At 40.6% G+C, this 18,714-nt stretch overlaps 1 protein-coding gene across 1 annotated transcript in view; it reads left to right on the top strand.

The window, feature by feature from the left end:
• SMG6 (SMG6 nonsense mediated mRNA decay factor) overlaps window positions 1-15,349 on the top strand; it is a 226,104-nt gene extending 210,755 nt beyond the window's left edge. Inside the window, exons 15-19 of the mRNA XM_063449948.1 lie at window positions 6,441-6,584; window positions 9,891-10,038; window positions 12,032-12,243; window positions 12,417-12,498; window positions 12,986-15,349. Coding sequence (XP_063306018.1) covers window positions 6,441-6,584; window positions 9,891-10,038; window positions 12,032-12,243; window positions 12,417-12,498; window positions 12,986-13,116 — 717 coding nt within the window. The 3' untranslated portion in view covers window positions 13,117-15,349. The remainder of the gene's footprint in view (window positions 1-6,440; window positions 6,585-9,890; window positions 10,039-12,031; window positions 12,244-12,416; window positions 12,499-12,985) is intronic.
• The last annotated feature ends 3,365 nt before the right edge of the window (window positions 15,350-18,714 follow it).

Genomic DNA, 18,714 nt, shown 5'->3' with positions numbered 1-18,714 from the left:
ATGTTTTCTAAATATTTCATTACAATTGTCAAAACAATTGCCAAGAATGTGTTCCACTTCCAAACCCTCTCCCTATGCCCATGTTTACCCACAGCATCTCATGTGCAATCTTGGATATGCCATCTCATCACACCATGTGCAGGCCTCCCCTCCTTTCTTTCCTCCTTAGCATTTTTCCCCCAATGTCTCACTACCACATCCATCATCTGCTTCTATTCTTCTAAAAAAAATTGTTATAAGTAATAATGTGTTGCAGCCAAGACAGAGGGAAAGAAGGGAGAAGGAGGGGGTTGTGGAGTTCAGATTGGGGATAAAGTTTGTGGGCGTATGGCTTGGTGCAGCTCACAGGGTGAAATGCTGCCTCTTTGACACGTACAGGAAGAGCTGACAGCACCCATCCCACCACCCCCTCCACTGAACCCAATCTGTTCCTCACATCCTGATCTGATTAAGAAGTTTGAGTGGTGCTTTTCCATCCACCTCCCATGTATATCTGACTGTGCGTAATAATGTACTGTATATACTTATCGGAAAGTCACTTTATGTGTAGAATATAATGTCCGTTCAGCAGTTTAGTGCAAATCCCAACTCTATCATCCAGGGTTTTATTACATGCTGCCAATACCAGAAGATGATTTTTGCGTCTCCCTTTTATTTTAGTCTCTGTGTTACCTTTGCTCCCCCCCTCCACCTATATGTCTATCTCCCTGCATCCCCTTACCTGTTTCTCTCTCTTCGTCCACCCCTCTTATAATTTCCTTTCAAAGTAAAGACATTCATGCACAAACATGCTCTATTGGTGTCCTCGCACTGCCCCCCCCCCCCCCCCCCCCCCCCGTCCAAAACAAAGAAAGTGTCTCATCACTGTTGTGCGAGGAAGCCTTAGTTTTGGGTATTTGCACAGATCTCATACCCTTGTACATTGTATAGGTAGATAACAGGGATTTTGCTTGGATATGACGTTCCATTCCAGTGGTCGTTGCCTTAAAGCGGAGCGTAGAGAAAAGAATAAAACAATTGTGCAGGTAAATGTTATGGCTGTTTCACAAATCAGAGACGAGGACCGTAGTTCTGTAGAAACTCAACAGCTTTTGTACCTCCAGCGTTGGTGAGGACCTGGTACTTTGCTCAGTCTGCACCAGACATGTCTGCTCCATGTGTCATTAAATTTAAAGGTTGTGCTAACTAAGTTCTTGATTTAGTAAGCTTTCCAAATCATTCAATACTGTTAAAAAGAAAGCTTTTCAAATGATTTATCTACATCTGTCACCAGTATAGTACATGGGGATTTTTTTAGGTAAATAATTAAAAAAGTTTGTCTATCAGTATTGAATAATTTGGAAAGCTTATTAAATTAAGGCCTAAAATGCTAGCTAATGTACAGCCAAGTGTAATTTCCATAACTGCATCGACATATCGTTAATGAGCACGGCAGCTGCAGTGGGGGTGTGCTTACGTTATTCTGCTTTCTCAATGCGGAGTGACATAGCATCAAGTACAGTTATTTATATAGGGCCAACATATTCTGCAGCGCAGTTCAGTAGGTAAACAAGACGAGCATTTAAAGGGAAACTCCAGTGCCAGGAAAACAATCCGTTTTCCTGGCACTGCAGGTCCCCTCTCCCTCCCACCCCCCAATCCCCGGTTGCTGAAGGGGTGAAAACACCTTCAGTAACTTACCAGAGGCAGCGACGATGTCCCTCGTCGCTGCTTCTTCCTCCGCGCCGCTCCTCCCTCTGATTGCGTCGGCCGGTGGGCGAGACTGACCCTGCCCACCGGCCGGGGAGACCTAATGCGCACGCATTAGTGCTCCCCATAGGAAAGCATTGAAAATGCATTTCAATGCTTTCCTATGGGGAAATGAGCGACGCTGGATGTCCTCACACAGCATGAGGACGTCCAGTGACGCTATAGCACAGGTTTCCTATGCTAGAAACCAGGAAGTGCCCTCTAGTGGCTGTCTAGTAGACAGCCACTAGAGGTGGAGTTAACCCTGCAAGGTAACTATTGCAGTTTATAAAAAAAAAATGCAGGGTTAAGTGTAGTGGGAGTTGGCACCCAGACCAATGGGCAGAAGTGGTCTGGGTGCCTGCAGTGTCCCTTTAATTCTAACAAGTCACGTATAAGATATGGGAACAGGGCCTTAGTCTATCATTTAGTGCAGGGGTAGGCAACCTACGGCACTAGTGCCATGCACGGCACTCAAGGTGTCTCTGCACGGCACTCAAGGCTGCTAGAGCCAAACAGGCTCTGGCCTGTTAGGAGTCCCAGTAAAACTTCAGATATCTGCTAATACGAAGACGTGGTGAAGGACAATCCTCAATTTATGTATTGCAACACGTAGAGGAAGTGATCTCGGATCTGTAGTAGAGCAGCCTGCAGCTGCTGTTGCAGCTCCTGTCCTTGACCTGTACCTGGCCAGCCTGGTCCTCACTGGAACCCAGGGAAGCCACCCACACTGCTAGATATACACAGAAATGCACAATAACCCTCCCCCTCATACAAATAATACGAACAGCCCACAAACAAACATACACACAATCCGCACAAACGTAACCCACAAACAATTCACATACATGTACACAACCCCACATGCAGCCTCTCACATGCAATACACTACCAAACACACAATGTGACATATCCATCCACACACAATTTCACAAGCAGCCCTCATACACAGCCCACATTCATATGTATCATACACGATACTATAAACTACTAATGAACATATACAATATAATAGCTCCTATACGCACAAATACAACGATACAAAGCAATCACAGTAAAAATAACACAAGCAGAATACTGCAGCATGCACACCTCAATTTAAAAAAAATAGGGCCGGCACGCTAAGGGACATCACACTCCTATATCGGCACAGTGCTGCTAAAAGGTTGCCTACCCCTGATTTAGTGTCTTCAAATGGTATAGGGATTTCTAGCAGGAATAGTTTTTAAAAAATAAAAATGTCAAAGTGAAATCCTCATCCTTAAATAGTTTACAGACCTAGTATGTACCGTATATTTGCTGTAATGGGTATAAATATATGCATACACTCACTTCCATCGGGAAAACAAATTCTCACGTTTGGGGTGAATCTGGCTACCAGACTGATTGAACTTCTGACCTCCAGCTGACATCGGGCAGCCCCTCCTCCTTCCACTCACACATAGTCGTTAATGCATTTAGTCATTTGGTAACTAAGCAGTTCCCCTTTGGTTAGTAGGCGGGGACATGGCACACAGCATCTTACACGAAAGCTGAAGATACAATCTGATTACCCTTTGACTAGCACTTGACCTCCTAGAACTTAACCAAGAGCCGCATTTAACTTCTGATCTCAACATACTCCCACCACATGTGAGCTGAAACGTACCTCTGCTGTAGATGGCTTGCCATAGACAAGGAAGTGAGAGTAAAGTGTGTGTGAGCAGGCAGCCTTCCTCCTTCCCAGGATTAGCTGATTGACGGATCATGGACAAATTAGAAACACAGCAGTGTTTTAAATCCATGGTTTCCCAGCTTGGCCCTCCGACTGTTGTTGTACTGCAGATCCCAGAATTCTTTGCCAGTCGTTGGAGAGCCAAAGTTTATGCATCCATCAATTAGTTATTTCTTCAAACCTATCCAGAACATGAATGAGCCAAGAGTACATTTTTTTATTTGCCTTTCAAAAAATTTAATTTAAAATTAAAGTTTGTGCTTTTTATTTTAATTTTTTGCTCCCCATTTCTTTCTTTAAATACAATTTATAGCGATCCTCTAATCACCATAACTGCTAGAGCTTCTTTTAGTGGTTAAGGTGTAAAGAGCCTTGAGCCCACCACAGCTGGTTTGTGGCAAGCTATTTTTGAACAGACTGGCAAAAGCAGGGCTTTACAATGCGTACAGCCTGGCCCTTGTGCTCTGTCTTGGGTAACGTGGAAGAGAATCTCTGCAATAGCTGTCCAACCTTGGGTGGGAAAGACAAAGTTATTGTGACAAATGCCGCTTTACAAAGACGTTTTCCACGGACTCCTGGAGGAGTGTTGAAGCTGGCCTCTTGCCCACCGACTGTGGGCCATGTCAGTGACTGTAAAGACCCATATTTATTCCCCCTGGTTCGGCACTTTCCATTCATGCGAAGAGAACCGAACGCTAGCTCCCTGGTTGCCGTTCGCATGAACCGAAACGGTGAATAGACTTCAGGGGGACTTAACCGCGAATGCCCTGGAACTATTTTCGGCTTGGGACCATGCGTGTGGTTGGTCGAATTATGACTTCCTGGAAAATCCTGAACCCCTGAACCGATGTGGGTGATTTTTGGATATGTTGTCACCCAGATCGGGGCTATCAGGGGATGTAACATTTCGGGAGTTTTTACGTATTTTAAGGTACTTTTGGGGTGTTTGGGAAATGTGTGTTTTTTGTGCCTGGAGATAATTGAGTTTAATACACTGCTTGACTCAATTATCTCCCAGGTACAGGGGAGGGATTGACCTATTTTGTATAGGAGTGTCCTGGACCTGAGAGCCAATGTATTCGTGTGTATGTTTTTACTGTAGTCTACTCTTAGATCCAGGGGGGAGTGACCCTAGCATGGGGACCTGCATATAAGGCCAGTTGTGGCTGTCATTAAACAGATTTGTTTTACCCTTCATGAAGTCTAGGTTCATGTTTGGGGGATTAGAGCTATATTAACTCTGAGAATTGCTATAATCACTATACTCCCTTGGATCACAATGATTGCTCTTGTAAGAGCAGCCTGCTTTGCTCTCTGGACTAGGAGAGGTCTACCCACTGGAAGCTGGTTCCTGGTCTTGGGTCCAGGGTGGGTGGAGGACAGCGAGACCCCAACCAAGCTGCGGCGGTTTGTGGGGTTTACGGTGGTTATGGTGTTCGGTGCAGTGCTTATGGTTCTCAAGGATTATTAGGAAGCAGCGATTGACAGAGGTACCCAGTCGGGGTGCCAGGTGGTCCGTCAGTTATCGCTGTGCTATCCCTTCTCCAGCTAGAATTGCTAGATCCACCATGTTTTTATCAAGTTGTTAATCAGCGAGGAGTCCTGCATGTAAATTAAAAATAGCTTTTCATGTACGTCAAACATAAAGAATTAATAAAGGTCAAGGAAAACGTGTTCTATCTGACATCCCTACACCCAGCGCTCTAAGCCTATCATTGTCACCTAAAGTTGGATGGAGTAATGCAGTTAGTTGAGTTGCAGCAAAAGGCAAGGTCTTCATCAAGTGTTAATGGTACTTGAGAGCCATATTAAGGGAAAATCCTTCTTTACTTTTGTAACACTTTTTTTCCCCCCATGAATCCATATTACATCTTTTAAATGTAATCTGTAAATTTGATTTCCAGTTAATATTGATATTCGTAGACAGCTTCAAATAAAACTACTCTAGCTCCTGATGACAGTTGTCACTCAATGCAGGAGACAATCTCGGTGGTTAACACAAGCCACCAGTGACGGATGGCAGCAGGTGACAAAAAGATTCGGCAGACATAATCCTTTCACAGTATAGTAGGAGAATAAATGACAGCATGTGGATGGGGACACCAGGAGGATATTATTGAAATGACTGACCACATTGAATTTTAGCGCAGCTTAATTTGCTAGTGGGCTATTCATGTTAAAGGGAAAAAATGGTTTGCTGGTATTTTCAATAATAAGCAATTTAGGAAATTGGTAGGGTATTCTGTTTTGTGTCAGTGATTGTAAGTACCCTTTTCCCAGTTGAACAGCTTTAAATTACATGACATGCATTATTTTATTAATAGAGCTAGGGCCACCATAAGAACTGTTCTGTGAAGAACTCGCAATTGTCATATCTATAGTGCAGCTTCTACATAGGAACTTAGCTTGTATTGTCTGTCATGTAACTTAGTCCCACGAAGGTTAGTTCATTTAACATTTGGCCAAGTTTACAAAGATCAGACCTAAAGCTTTCAGGAAAATGTAATTTTCCCTGGGGGTCCAACGAGCACTGCAACAACCGTAAAATGTAGTTAGATCTTCTGTTACAAAAAATGTACACCGTCATAAAATCTGATTTATTATTAATGGTTATATCAGTTTGCAGACTTGTTTCTTTTAACTATTTCACTGCAAGATGCTTTCTCTTTATTTTTAAACTAATAACCAATACAAAAAACAATACTATAGAAATAACCAAATGTAATGATTTGATCACTCTACCTGCAGTGGATTGTTGGGAACTCCTTTGGAAGACATGCTGGGTGCAGCAGAGAACAGATGTTGTTTTATAGTCAAGCCATACTTGGTTGCTTAATGTGTAGGTAACATGGGACCAGGGAGATATTGCATTTGATACAGAAAGTAAATCTTCCAGGTAATACAAATAGTAAATCTCTTGCAGGTGACACTCGCAGTAAATTCCTCTATCTCCAGTGACTGCTCATAAAACTTTTCCGCTATCCTTTATTTAAACTAGGATGACGTAGTGATTGAAGAGTGCTCAGAAAATTCCGAGCCAGAAAGCAGTGGGGCTGAGCATGACATCCGAGAGCTCCGCGCCAAGAAACAAGCACTATCAAGGAAGGTGGAGGAGCAGAAACGGCGTGAGCAGAAAATTCAGGTAGAGCATCATGGGAAATGAAGTTCAGATATCTGTGGTTCCAATGTTGGCCATTTCTGCCGTGGCTCTTTGACCTGTAATTATTTCGTAAAAAGTCTCTAAGCAGTTTGATCTATACCTTATGTTAACTCAAATGTTACGGGACTAATATAGGCTTCAATATAATTAGCTTTCCAAATGATTCAATACTGTTGGCAAAGTTCTGTAAATTATGTATCTACAAAAATTCTCCTAAACTTTACTTATACTTTCTACAGATAAATAATTTGGAATAGTTTTGGAATGCTCATTAAATCAAGGCCATAATTTGAAGATTTCAGCATAGATGTATAAAGTTCTGCAGTTCTAGTCAGTGGGATGTATGGATATCCTCCACACTTGTTTTACAATGCTTATTGCAAAGTTCCAAAATACTATGTATAAGGCTGTGTTCATGGTATTCTTGGCTTTAGCAGAGTGCATTGTGGGAATCTACACAGGTAAATGACTGTCCCTAAACTGACCAGGAATGAGCCTTCAGGTGATAATGCCATTAGCTTAGTATAGGCACTAAGTATCATTGCTTACCTGAGAGGGATCTCGTGATCCGCACTTTGTGGATGGCAGGCCCTCTTTAAGGTTACGCCCTTTCTGTTAGTGTTTCCTTGTTGCGGGGATTCTTCTGAATAACTGATTTTTGTTCTGTGGGTTTCCGAGAATACATTCACATACATCAAATGCTACTGACCGCATAACCGTACCAGATTGCAGGAGATAATTACATTTACAGATGTTGAGGTTTGTTTTTTTTCCCCCTTATTGTCAGTGTTATTTTTTAGTCTTTGGCATACTTTTATTTTATTTTACACTTTTGCCCCGATGGAATTTCTTTTTTTTTTTTTTTTATTAGGAGTCATTCAAAAGTCAGCAAAAAATATGAACATCTTTGGTCCAAACATGCTATCAGACCACAGCTTGAATCTTTCTCCTTATGTGTTGAAGGATTAAAAAAAAAAAATATATGGAGGAAAAAATGTTTTGTTGTCTGCCCTTTAATTTATTCATCTCAGATTTGTATTGTATTACTACAAATGTTTAGTTTTTGTTTTATATATTTGTTATAATCTTTACTTCATGTGACATCAGTACTTCCCTCCAGTACAACAAAAAAAAGTACATGGGCCCAATTTAATAGTAATTCTTTATAACTTTCCATAGTCTCAGACTATAGTACATCTGGGTATATGCTTCTAGATTGACCTAGGGGTAATTGTGATTTATGGAAACGTAGTAAGATAAAATTCTAATGTGGATTTTTAAATGGATATTTACTTCCTGAAGCTAGACAATGCTCCAATTCTAATGAGCTTAAAGTGTTCAAGCAAAGTAAACGGCTCTCTGAAATATTTACCAGTTGAATTTCCTTTCCAATGCTGCCATACATGTTGTATGAAATACTCTTGACCCTCACAAGCTTCCTTGAAGTCTCACTCTTGGGCTCCTGATTGAAGCTCTAACAAAACGTTCCAATCTTTAGTAAAACCGTATTATGCTATATCATGGATAGAGGATTATGACTATTTTTAGAATATTTGAGTAATGACGCCTACGGATACTGACATTTAATAACCACTCTCATTACATGTACCGTTTAATTAAAATGTTAGCAGATAGGACACATGATTCACATACCTAGGAAATATAAGAAAAAACGATGCACGTACATTTAATTTTATGCAAGGTTTGCATGCACACATAGGAGTGTAGTGTGCGTTCCTTTAGAGGAAGCAGTGTAGTATTGATAACACGGTGATGAAATTTGCAGAGAGACCAGTCTAGTCTGTTTTATCGGCTGAAGAAGTTTTGACATGTCTGTCGCTGCTGAGTTGTTTACAAAGTTTTATTGAGCGTTGCAGTAATGGCCTAGTGCTGTTCCTTTCTCCCCATGAGCTTTAAAGTTAAACCAAAGGGAAAAATATACTTGTTCTGCATCTTCCTTCCCCCATGGCTGCCAATGCCCAGAGCCCTTCACTACTATCATTTTTCATTTTGCAGCCTTGAATCCGCGCCAGACACATCTGTCTTCCCATATGCATGAACCCAGTCTGGGCTCAGCGGCATGTATTACAGCTCCGGTGAAAGCCCTTCTGGGACACAACACACATGTGTACCCTGCAGCCATTGGCTCCCTGCCCACAGCCAGCCAAGACTTCCACCCTCTATACACCTAAAGGTAGAGAGAGGATATATGGGGAATTTCAGGTGTCAGAAGACGGAGCACACTAATATGAACTGTTCTAAAACCTGCCATGGCTGCATGACCTTTAGCGGTTAAAATTTGGCATTGTTTATGTTCCCGCAAGCCTAGCAATAGTTTAAACTCTGATTTCTGCATTTAATGTATAAAACCATTGATGGCATCCTTTAGACCACATGATACTGGTTTTGGTCTCAATTGTTTGAGACTTAAGCACTTTCTTCCTTAGTCAGGGCTGAAGTACATATAAGAGTCACTGATGCAGTGCTGTCCTTTTGACAGGGCAGCATGAGCAAACGATGTACAGGATACTGTATCCTTATGAACCTGTGGAGTAGGAAGTCCTGGGATATTTATAACACAATACCCTGCAGGAGGAGAAATGCCACAGACTTCCCGACTGCCCCGCTACCCTCTGACTGCTTTGCTTCCCTTTACCACCCGTCGTCCAAGCTGTGTTCTTACGGCTGCCTGTTTTTTGGCTCAGGATGATGTGACCTCGCTGTCGGTCTGTGCATCCTGCAGAGGGGACGTGCAGACAGTCACAGCCTGTACAAAGACGCCCAAGAGCTCTAATGGCAACAAGTATGTGTCCTCTCTGGAAATGTTTTGAATGTGCTACCACCACCACCCACCCCTTCTCAACTATTTTTTTTTTTTTTTTTAAGATATTGTGGAAATCACATACTGGTTGCTAAGCAACCACTGAAAATGCCAGATGTTTGGCTGCAAAATGGGGACAAAAATATGCAGTGGTGTGTTGCAATAGCACCATAAATTGTCCTCATTGATCCTTCTTCGTCACTGGCAGGGTCAATCAATCTTTACATCATTATAAGATAATAACCCTGTATGTGCCAGTAAATCCCACCAGCATAGAATGAGTAAATAACAATCTGTGGTCTCCTTCTTACCAAAGATCAGGTTTTGTCCTTGTAAACTAGTTCTATTGCTTAGTTAATGTCTGCAGTGGATGATCCACCATTTGAAAAAGTTCAATATGCAGGTCAGAATTTTGGATGTGTGCAAGCTGTTTTTTTTATATATATATTATTTATTTTTATTTTCAGGCTGTCCTAGATGGTAAGACAAGACCCCTGGAGCTGGAAATATGCCCATTATTTCTTGTGCCGGACACTAATGGGTTTATCAACCACCTTCCTGGACTGGAGATGCTGTTGTCCTGCCAGATATATATTCTTGTTATTCCACTCATAGGTAAGTTGTGATCTGGTCTAAAAAATAGTGCTCATGGTGAGTGGGTTCCTGCTTTAAAATGAGCAAGGATCACAACTAGACAGCTGATGCTTAACCTCTTTATAGAGGTGCTGCATTATAGTTGCTGAAAACAAATAATCCATTTAAACATGCTAACTGAAGTATTATCAACAAGCTCTCCTGCTTCTGTGGACCTACAACTCCCATGATGCTTTTGGCAGCCTCTGGCAACCCCTTTGCTAAGTGCAGTACTTGTGGGCCCCAGTAGAACTGATATCTTAGGAGCTGTAGACCATTGCTAGTTTAACACTTAATCCATAGAGAGACGTATTGCAGTTAGATCATCTTTAAAAGCAAGCGTGAGAAACATTCTGCTTTTTTTGCCATTACAGTAATTTCTCCAAAGGAATAAATTGTGTTTAAGTAGTAATGAGTTGTGTAGGACTCTGTGTTTTTCATTGACTGTCCGATAGAATGCTATATGGCTCTCTGGCAGGGCTGGGTACAGAGTCACACAGCTGACTGAGCAGCTGCTGGAGCACACGTCCCCGTCACGGCTGTTTTCTCCTTATAAAGCAAGCAGTGCAATCTCTGACTGGTTCCAGTTATTGCTAAACACTCGCCCCTGGCACAAGTACTGGTGTTACTGGGTGGTCTGGCCGGTTCCCTGGATTTGGGAGTTCTTTCCCTGACCGAAAGAAGGAGCCCTGTGGCGTATCTGGTGTATTTGGGTGGGTTTAATGCAGAGTGGAAAGGTCTTGCTTCCCTGTGGGGAATGATCATGTATTACAAGTTACTTCCTGCCATTGAAATACTACTGTGTCCATCTGTTCATAAAGCACGTATCGCTGCAATGTACATAGAGATCGACACCGTGTTAATAGATATTAATGTGGAAATAGGGTGCTAGCAAACTGTGGGGTCTAATTTATTAGAGCAGAAACTGACTTAAGAGGCACAAATCCTTGAAAGCTGCAATATTTTCCTTGTAACCATGCAATTAGAATTGCTCAATGTACTGATCGAGATCAAAAATAGCTTCCAAACAGCAGCTTTCTTGGCAATTTTGTCTCCAACCTAAGCTTCTGCTTTTGTGCAGTTGATCCCTGTGTGTGTATATTATGCTATGTATAGATATCTACAGGAATAGACAAAATAATGGAAGCACTACATGAAAATGGTAAGATTGATATAATTCCTAAATTATAAGCTGTTTGAGCAGGGCCCTTTTCACCTCTTGCCTGTTATTGGCTGCTATTTGTCCCTACTGTATAATTGCTAAGAATAATAACTAAATCACAGTTAGCAATGTAGCTGTGAAAAGGAGTCATAATTCAGTCCATTGCTGTTCAACAGGGTTATTCACTAAACGTTAAAGGGACACTCAACCGGCCAAATACAAAATAAATAATCACTGTTTAGTAGATATACCCCAAGTAAAAACTTGCATGCATTTAATTATGCATTTTTTTCATTTGTCGATATATCTAAAATCAGATTGCAAAACCCGCAGTTCTCTTGTCTGCTGCCTTTGCAAATTCACCCGTTCTAACCCCGCCCAGACTTTCTGTGACTGTCCAATCACAGACTACCCAGTGCAGCTCAATGAGAGTCTTTGTAAGTCAGGTGCTATGGGCTGTTGTTCCCTCTTGAGGTCAGCTGCATTGAGCTAACGAAACCAGGAAGTAACATTACCTGTTGTCTGCTTGAAAGCCAAGGGGGTGTAACCAGGTTAATTTATTTAAAAAAAAAAAAGTAAATTTCTATTGAAATCTGCACTTTTTGCAAAATGAAAAAAAGAGGACACACTCTTAACACACACACAGCTTTTCAGCAAGCTTATTATGTTTGGGGTCTGGAGTGACCCTTTAAATTTTCAGGAATCGAGTTGCAAATGTAAACTTTCCGGCCAAAATGATAAAGCTGTGAAAAGCTGGATTGTAGAATGTATTGCTTCCTAACAGTTCTTTTTTGTATTTTGCATTCTCTTCAGTTATCCATGAGTTGGACGGCCTTGCAAAGGGACAGGAATTTGATCAACGCAATTCCGGGCATGCACGAACACTTCAAGAGAAGGCAAAGATAGCAATTCAGTTTCTAGAACACAGTTTTGAGGCCCGAGATCCCTTTCTGAGAGCGCTAACAAGCCGTGGAAATGAGTTGGAGTCCATTGCCTTTCGCAGTGAGGACATATCTGGGCAGAAGGTATGTAAAATCCCTTGCTATTGGCTTATATTGACATTACCATATTGTGCTAGGATGTGCCTGGCTGTATCCTTTTATAATACTATTCTTATTCTGTGTTTGCTTGTAAAGCTTTAGGACATTTTTTTTTTATTATTTTTAGGGTTAACATCTCATATTTTTTCTTTCTTCAGGGGAATAATGATGACCTAATTCTTTCTTGCTGTCTGCATTACTGCAAGGATAATGCAAAGGAATTCATGCCTTCAAACAAAGGTACACTCTACCCCTTGACCACAGTTGACCTTGTATTTTTGCTGTAGCCAATATGTTGGTATAAACGCCTTTAGTTCATTGCACAACCACTAAATCCATTTCCCCTATTCATTCCCAATCGTACTGTGACAGATTAAGGTGACATCACAAACTGTACAGAACCATCCGTCAGAGGATTAGACCTTCACAGATGTTCCTGTTGTATATACGACAGATATTGGTCTAGGACTGACAACTGCTGGCCTCTGGTTTTTACCAAAGAGGATGGTTTGCAGTGTCAGCCAGTGACATGCCTCCCCCCCCCCCCCCCTCCTTACAGTCATTCTCTGCTCCCACGTTCCTCTTTTTGTGTGAGAAAGTACTCTACAGTTTTAATTTGCTTGCTTTGTCTTTTCCTCACACTGTTGGAGTGTTCAGTCTCATGCCTCTTTTAGATCTGTTTTACCTTCCATCAGTAATTCTCCCTACTGATCTCTGTCCTTCTCAGATGATCCTATTCGACTGCGCAGAGAAGTCGTTCTTCTGACTGATGACCGTAACCTCAGAGTTAAGGCTCTGACTCGCCATGTTCCTGTGCGTGACATCCCAGCATTCCTCAGTTGGGCCAAAGTGGGGTGAAATCATCGATTACTTGCAAGGGTGAAAAATAATAAGAATAACCGGTGTGACCTGACAGGGCAAGAGGTCGTTACAGGCAGCCCTGGTACAACAACCATGTCCCCCATGTGAAACAACAAATACACACAGCCCAGACTCCAACCTGTCAACTGCAATAAAACTTACAAAAAAAACCTCTGTGCTCCCTCCATCATGAGCCTGCTGTGACTTACATCTTGGCACAGAGGTATGGGGGAGTGACTAAAGAAGTGGTTTGTCCAGTGTGAGTTGGGTCTGACTTGTCAGAGTGTGCAGAATTAGCGAGGTGACTTTATAGCGCAGGTGAATGCTGGTGATTTTACCTGTCCATGTGTTTAATTCCTGCTTAAGACGACACTCCCATCATTTAGCAGCAGCACCTAATTTTCTGATATCCATCAGGCCTCACAACCCCAATTTTATTTTAAGGGGGGGAAGAGCGTGTTCATTTCACCTTTACTGAACACTTTTATTTTGTAGCCACTTTTTTGTCACTTTGCTATTTTAATTTCCAATTTTTAGTTTCCCAAACTTTTTTTAATTTATTTAGTCAGATTATAGTTTTAGCTATAAGGAGAATTCCCCCAGATTTTTACAAGGTGCCCATGTAATAAAAGGGATTTACTTCTACTGTGTGTTACAGAGGGAGATGTCCAACCATCTTTTGCACTGCTTTATATGTCGTCTTCCCCCTCCCCCGAATCATTTGTTGGGTTTTCATTTATTTTTATATTTTTTTAGCCTATGGAGGAGATAATGTACCTCTGGCTCTTCTTTTCTGAGCTAGAATGTATACTTTGAGTTTTCCCCATCTTTGCAGCCAATTTTGCTTTACCATTTAGATACATAAGGGGGATGTGTGTCAAAGCTGATACGTAAACTCATAGACATGGAGCTCGACCTTGCTCTAAGCATCTTCTGTCGATGATCTTCCGTTCTTTGACCGAGCTGAAGCACTGCACACATTAGGTTACGCAGATGTTCTCGGCAGGTTTTCCTGGCAAGGAATATGCTCAGCAGTTTCTGTCATTCCTGGCCAAGACTTGACATCTGAAAATCCTAAAAGTTTTCTGTAGGTCCTGATGTCATCCTTTTCCCTAATACTTTATAAGATAAGTCTGTAGGGAGAAGACAAAAAGTAACCACATGGACCTGGCTACATGTACTTTGGCCAGAAGAGTTGCTCCATTTTTCAACCCCTTTCTTACTGCTGTAGGCGGCCAGGAATAGACTCATCTGCAGGATATTGCAGGCCTCTTTTAGCAGTAAGACAAACAGAAACATTGCTGTTTTTCTTGATGGAAATGTATGTAGTCAACATCGACTGTAATGATCACCACATTAGGAGTCTAGTAGTTATAAGGGAGGATGGACAGCACAGCTGATAATGTCCACTAAGTCAGCTTAATGAATTTAGAAATCATATAGGGTCAGATTTGAGACTCAAAATATTTAGATTTTTTTTTTCTTTCTTTTGGCTATAGTATGTTTGTTTGTTTTTTTTGGTGTGTTTTTCTTTTTTCTTTTTCTTTTTTTTTTTTGTAAATAGTGAAAACATTTTAAGAGTTAAAAAATGATGGTGTGTAGCCAAGTGGGTGAATAGTGTCATGGCAGAGTGATATAGGCAGAGAGCTAATAATGGTTGCCAATGTGAGGGATGTGATCCTAATGTAAGGAATAAGTAATCCACTCCACATGTGTTTAAAGAGGATCATAGAAATGTCATTAGGCTTGTTCATCCAATGGAGTGTTTAAACAGGATGAGGATCATCCAATGTAAGAAAATATATCCTGCTTTGCAGTGTATTTCAATGTATTGCTGTAATACTTTGTTCTGTAAGAATGTACCAATGTGTCCCTTGTATGTGACTAGCTGTTTGCTTCTTTTACTGCTTATTGAACCTGAGTATGCTGATTCCCAGAATCCTCTTGTCACGTTTAGCTCTCACTGTAATAGTACACTCCATTATTGTCTGGAATTAATAATCATGCACACGGCTGGTAGATCTGTGTTATATCTGTTGTACCTACGCAATATGTAAAAGTGGAATGCATTCTGTGCGTTGAATGGTTGCATTTACTTTAAGTTTTTTTTTTTTTTTTTTTGTTTTTTTTTTTACTGATTTTCTCTTATAGGAATATTCACTGCCTGCTAATTTTTAGCTGTTGTGCTGGTTGTGGTTAGATTATCTTAATAAACATTTCTTTTTTTTAATTTGAGTGTTGAATTACTTTTGTGAGTCATCTTTAAAAAGAAAATTTTAAAAAGCTCATTGTGTATATATTAAAAAAAAAAAATCATGTTTTGTGTATTGTGGAGCATTTTATGTCTAGGGGAGCAAAGGCATTTTAGATTCATATCCCCAAATCTGTGAATTGAGAGATTTTCATTTGTTCGAAAAAAGCTATAGATGTAGATTTAACCCACAGTGAGGAAGTTTTGTAGAATTCACGCCATAGTTCTATCTTTGTAACTCTGTGTGTGTGTGTACAGAACTATTTTATAAGCCATTGTGCTTTTTTTATATTACTTCTCTCCTGTACTGTTTTGTGTTTTCAAATTTATTTATTTTTTTTGTGGTTTTGGACAGGTATCATTTGCAAAATAGACAGGCTGGCTTATTACAATACAAAAACAAAATACCGTACCTAACTCTAAAAATTTTACCTTTCTAGTCACCAGTCAGCATGAGGACAATTTAGGATTCATTATAACACAATTTCAACATACAAATGACTTTATAAGCACTGTATTTTTTATTTTTGCTCTTTAATTCTGCCTTGTATTTTACTTGAGTTTGTTACCCAGTACGAACTGTTTATGTATTTAAGTAATTTCTACCAATTTTTTTTTTTTTTTTTTTTTTTTTTTTTTTTTATACACAAGCTCACTTTTAAACACATGTACCATATCAAGACACATTGTGAGTTTTATTACCTCGGAGCTGTGTAGTACACTGATGCATCCTGCATGTTACTTTGTGGATTATTTCAGTGTCACTCAGTGATACACTTACACAATCCAAATATTCTGACCTCCTACAAAAGAGACACACTAAATTAGAAAAAAATAAAGACAGAGGGAAGTGGGTCTTAAAGATGGATTGCCGTTGCTAAAAGAGAACAATTTTCAGGTAAGTGGTTTTGGTAACTAAAGAAATAGGCTTGTTAAATACTAAATGGTTTTAATTGTAGTTATTGCTACACTTGTTTATGACATAAAACATTTTCACCCAAATCAATTTGTCCATACAAATTTATTCAGACTGACCAGAAATTATAAATAAATAAATTTAAAACCTATGATGGCCAATACGACCTCCATATCAGTATGAGAGCGTATAAAGGAGGTAACTAAAAACTAACAAAAGGGAAGTTACACTGTTGCATTAAAGTTGTTTGGTACCCGAAATGTGTCCCTTTAATGTGCAGAAGTGATTTTTTTGCGCTTTGGCAACAAGCAAAATGTATAACATTACGAAAGTGGCAGAGACAGAAAAATATTGTTCTAGGCATAAGTAGCGATATCAACATAAATATGCAGCGATAAGTCATAATTGACAGCGTTTTTGTCGGAGGTTAATATAAAATAGTATATCAATCACCCAACCCTTCTGAGCTGGTCCTGGAGTCCTTAATTTGCAAGTATTTAAACAAAGGAAAAACATGGAATAATAAACCAGTATAACATGAGAACATGAGCCTTATCTGAAAAGCAGAGCCGCTCGTTTAATTGGGTGAAACTCTTTTCTTTTGGTAACCGATCTAGTAAAAGGCTAGGGAGAGGAAGAGAAAACAGGATAGAAGTAGGTAGTGTTGGGAATATAAAGAGTAGTCACTCAAGTGTGCACTCGCAATTTTCTGATCAAAACAAATGAAAACAGCAGAATAATATTAACAGGAGCAGACATGTTGCCTTTCTGGCACACAACAGCTGTGGGAGGAACTGATATAAGTAGTCTGTATTTAAATATTTCATACAAAACCAATGAGTTTTAATTGGTAAACAAATTGTCCACTTTTAAGATTGTGCCCTGCCATTAAATGTCCTGTTAATATAACATGATCGACATCCTGTTATTTTGTGTAAAACCAACTGATAAAAACACTGCAGATTGATGTATTAAAGGGACACTATAGTGACCAGAACAACTACAGCTTACTGTAGTTGTTCTGGTGAGTATAATCATTCCCTTCAGGCATTTTAATGCAGACAAATTTTAATGCTTGACAAATCCCAGGCGCCAGGTTACCATGGCGACTAGAAATTTCAGACTGGGATTTGCCAGCTATTTAGTTAATGTGGCCACGGGGAATATTGGAGCTGGCTGCCCTGAAGAGGATGGAGGCGGGAAGCTGAGGCAGCATGGTGCCGACCGCCCGTGGGAGCAATGTAGGCAACGTGCGAGGGAGCAGTACTCTGCCTGTAGCTCCTCTCTGCTCCCTTGCCCTGTCTAATGATGCCGGGAGCCGAAATATGACGTCACTCCGACCCTGGCATCATTACAGAGAGCGCAAGGGAGCAGAGAGGAACCACAGGCAAAGTACTGCTCCCTTGCATGCAGGAAGAGAGCAGCCCCACTGGACCCCAGGGAAAGACCCATTTAGCTCTCCCAAAGGTAGGGAGGCTGAGTAGTGTTCGATTAAAACAAAAATTTAAGTGTGTGTGTGTGCGCGCGCGTGCAAGCATGTTATCAGTGTGAGTGTGCATGTGAGCCTGTCAGTGTGTGCGTGTGCACGTTAAGTGTCTCAATGCAGAGCTTGGAGACACTGAACGTGGGTGCTGCACACTGTGCAGCAGTGACCCAGGACTCTCTAGTGGCAGTCATGTAAACACTGCCTTCACTGAAAAGCCTGCAGGGACAAGCTATAGACACCAGAACAACTACATCAAGCTGTAGTGCTTCTGGGGACTATAGTGTCCCTTTAAGAATTGCATTTTCTCGTTGAAAATGGCAGACTCCTAGATTCCAAACAAATTTGCCAGGCCCTGTTTTATTGCACTGCATTTTCAGAGAAGATATTGTAAAGATATATTGATTCAATGCTTTTCTATGAGGAGGTGCTAATTTCAGCCGATTTCAGCCAATCCAATGCTTTCCCTAAAAGCATTGGATAAGCTAAAACTTGTAAATTCTGATGTCACCAAGGAGACGGATTGGGGACGGAAATAATGTGAGTTTTAACCCTTACTAAGGGCGCCAAGGAGTAGCAAGCCACCAAAATGGTGGTTTTAACACTATACGGTCAGAAACATGTTTGTGTTTCTGACCCTATAATGTTCCTTTAACAACTTAAACATTAAGAATTGCAGATATATCTGTAACCTACACTATAGTTCATTTTTTTTATGTTCTAAATCTAAGCTGTAAAATATATATTTTGGAGCCTGTTAACGATTTAAAAGTAAACCATAGCATTTTATTTAGATGCTGTGGTATGTGATGACTAGAACAATGCACTTTCTGATTTTAGGCATTGTTTCTTGTTTATGTTAAAGGGACAAGCCAAGACTTATAGCCACAATGAGTCTGTGTGCACTGCTAAACTGTGCCTACTGCCTGGAACCTCTGTTCCAGT

This window comes from Pelobates fuscus, chromosome 1 (assembly GCF_036172605.1).
Source record: "Pelobates fuscus isolate aPelFus1 chromosome 1, aPelFus1.pri, whole genome shotgun sequence".
Taxonomy (NCBI): domain Eukaryota; kingdom Metazoa; phylum Chordata; class Amphibia; order Anura; family Pelobatidae; genus Pelobates; species Pelobates fuscus.
This window is presented reverse-complemented; position numbering and strand designations above follow the sequence as displayed.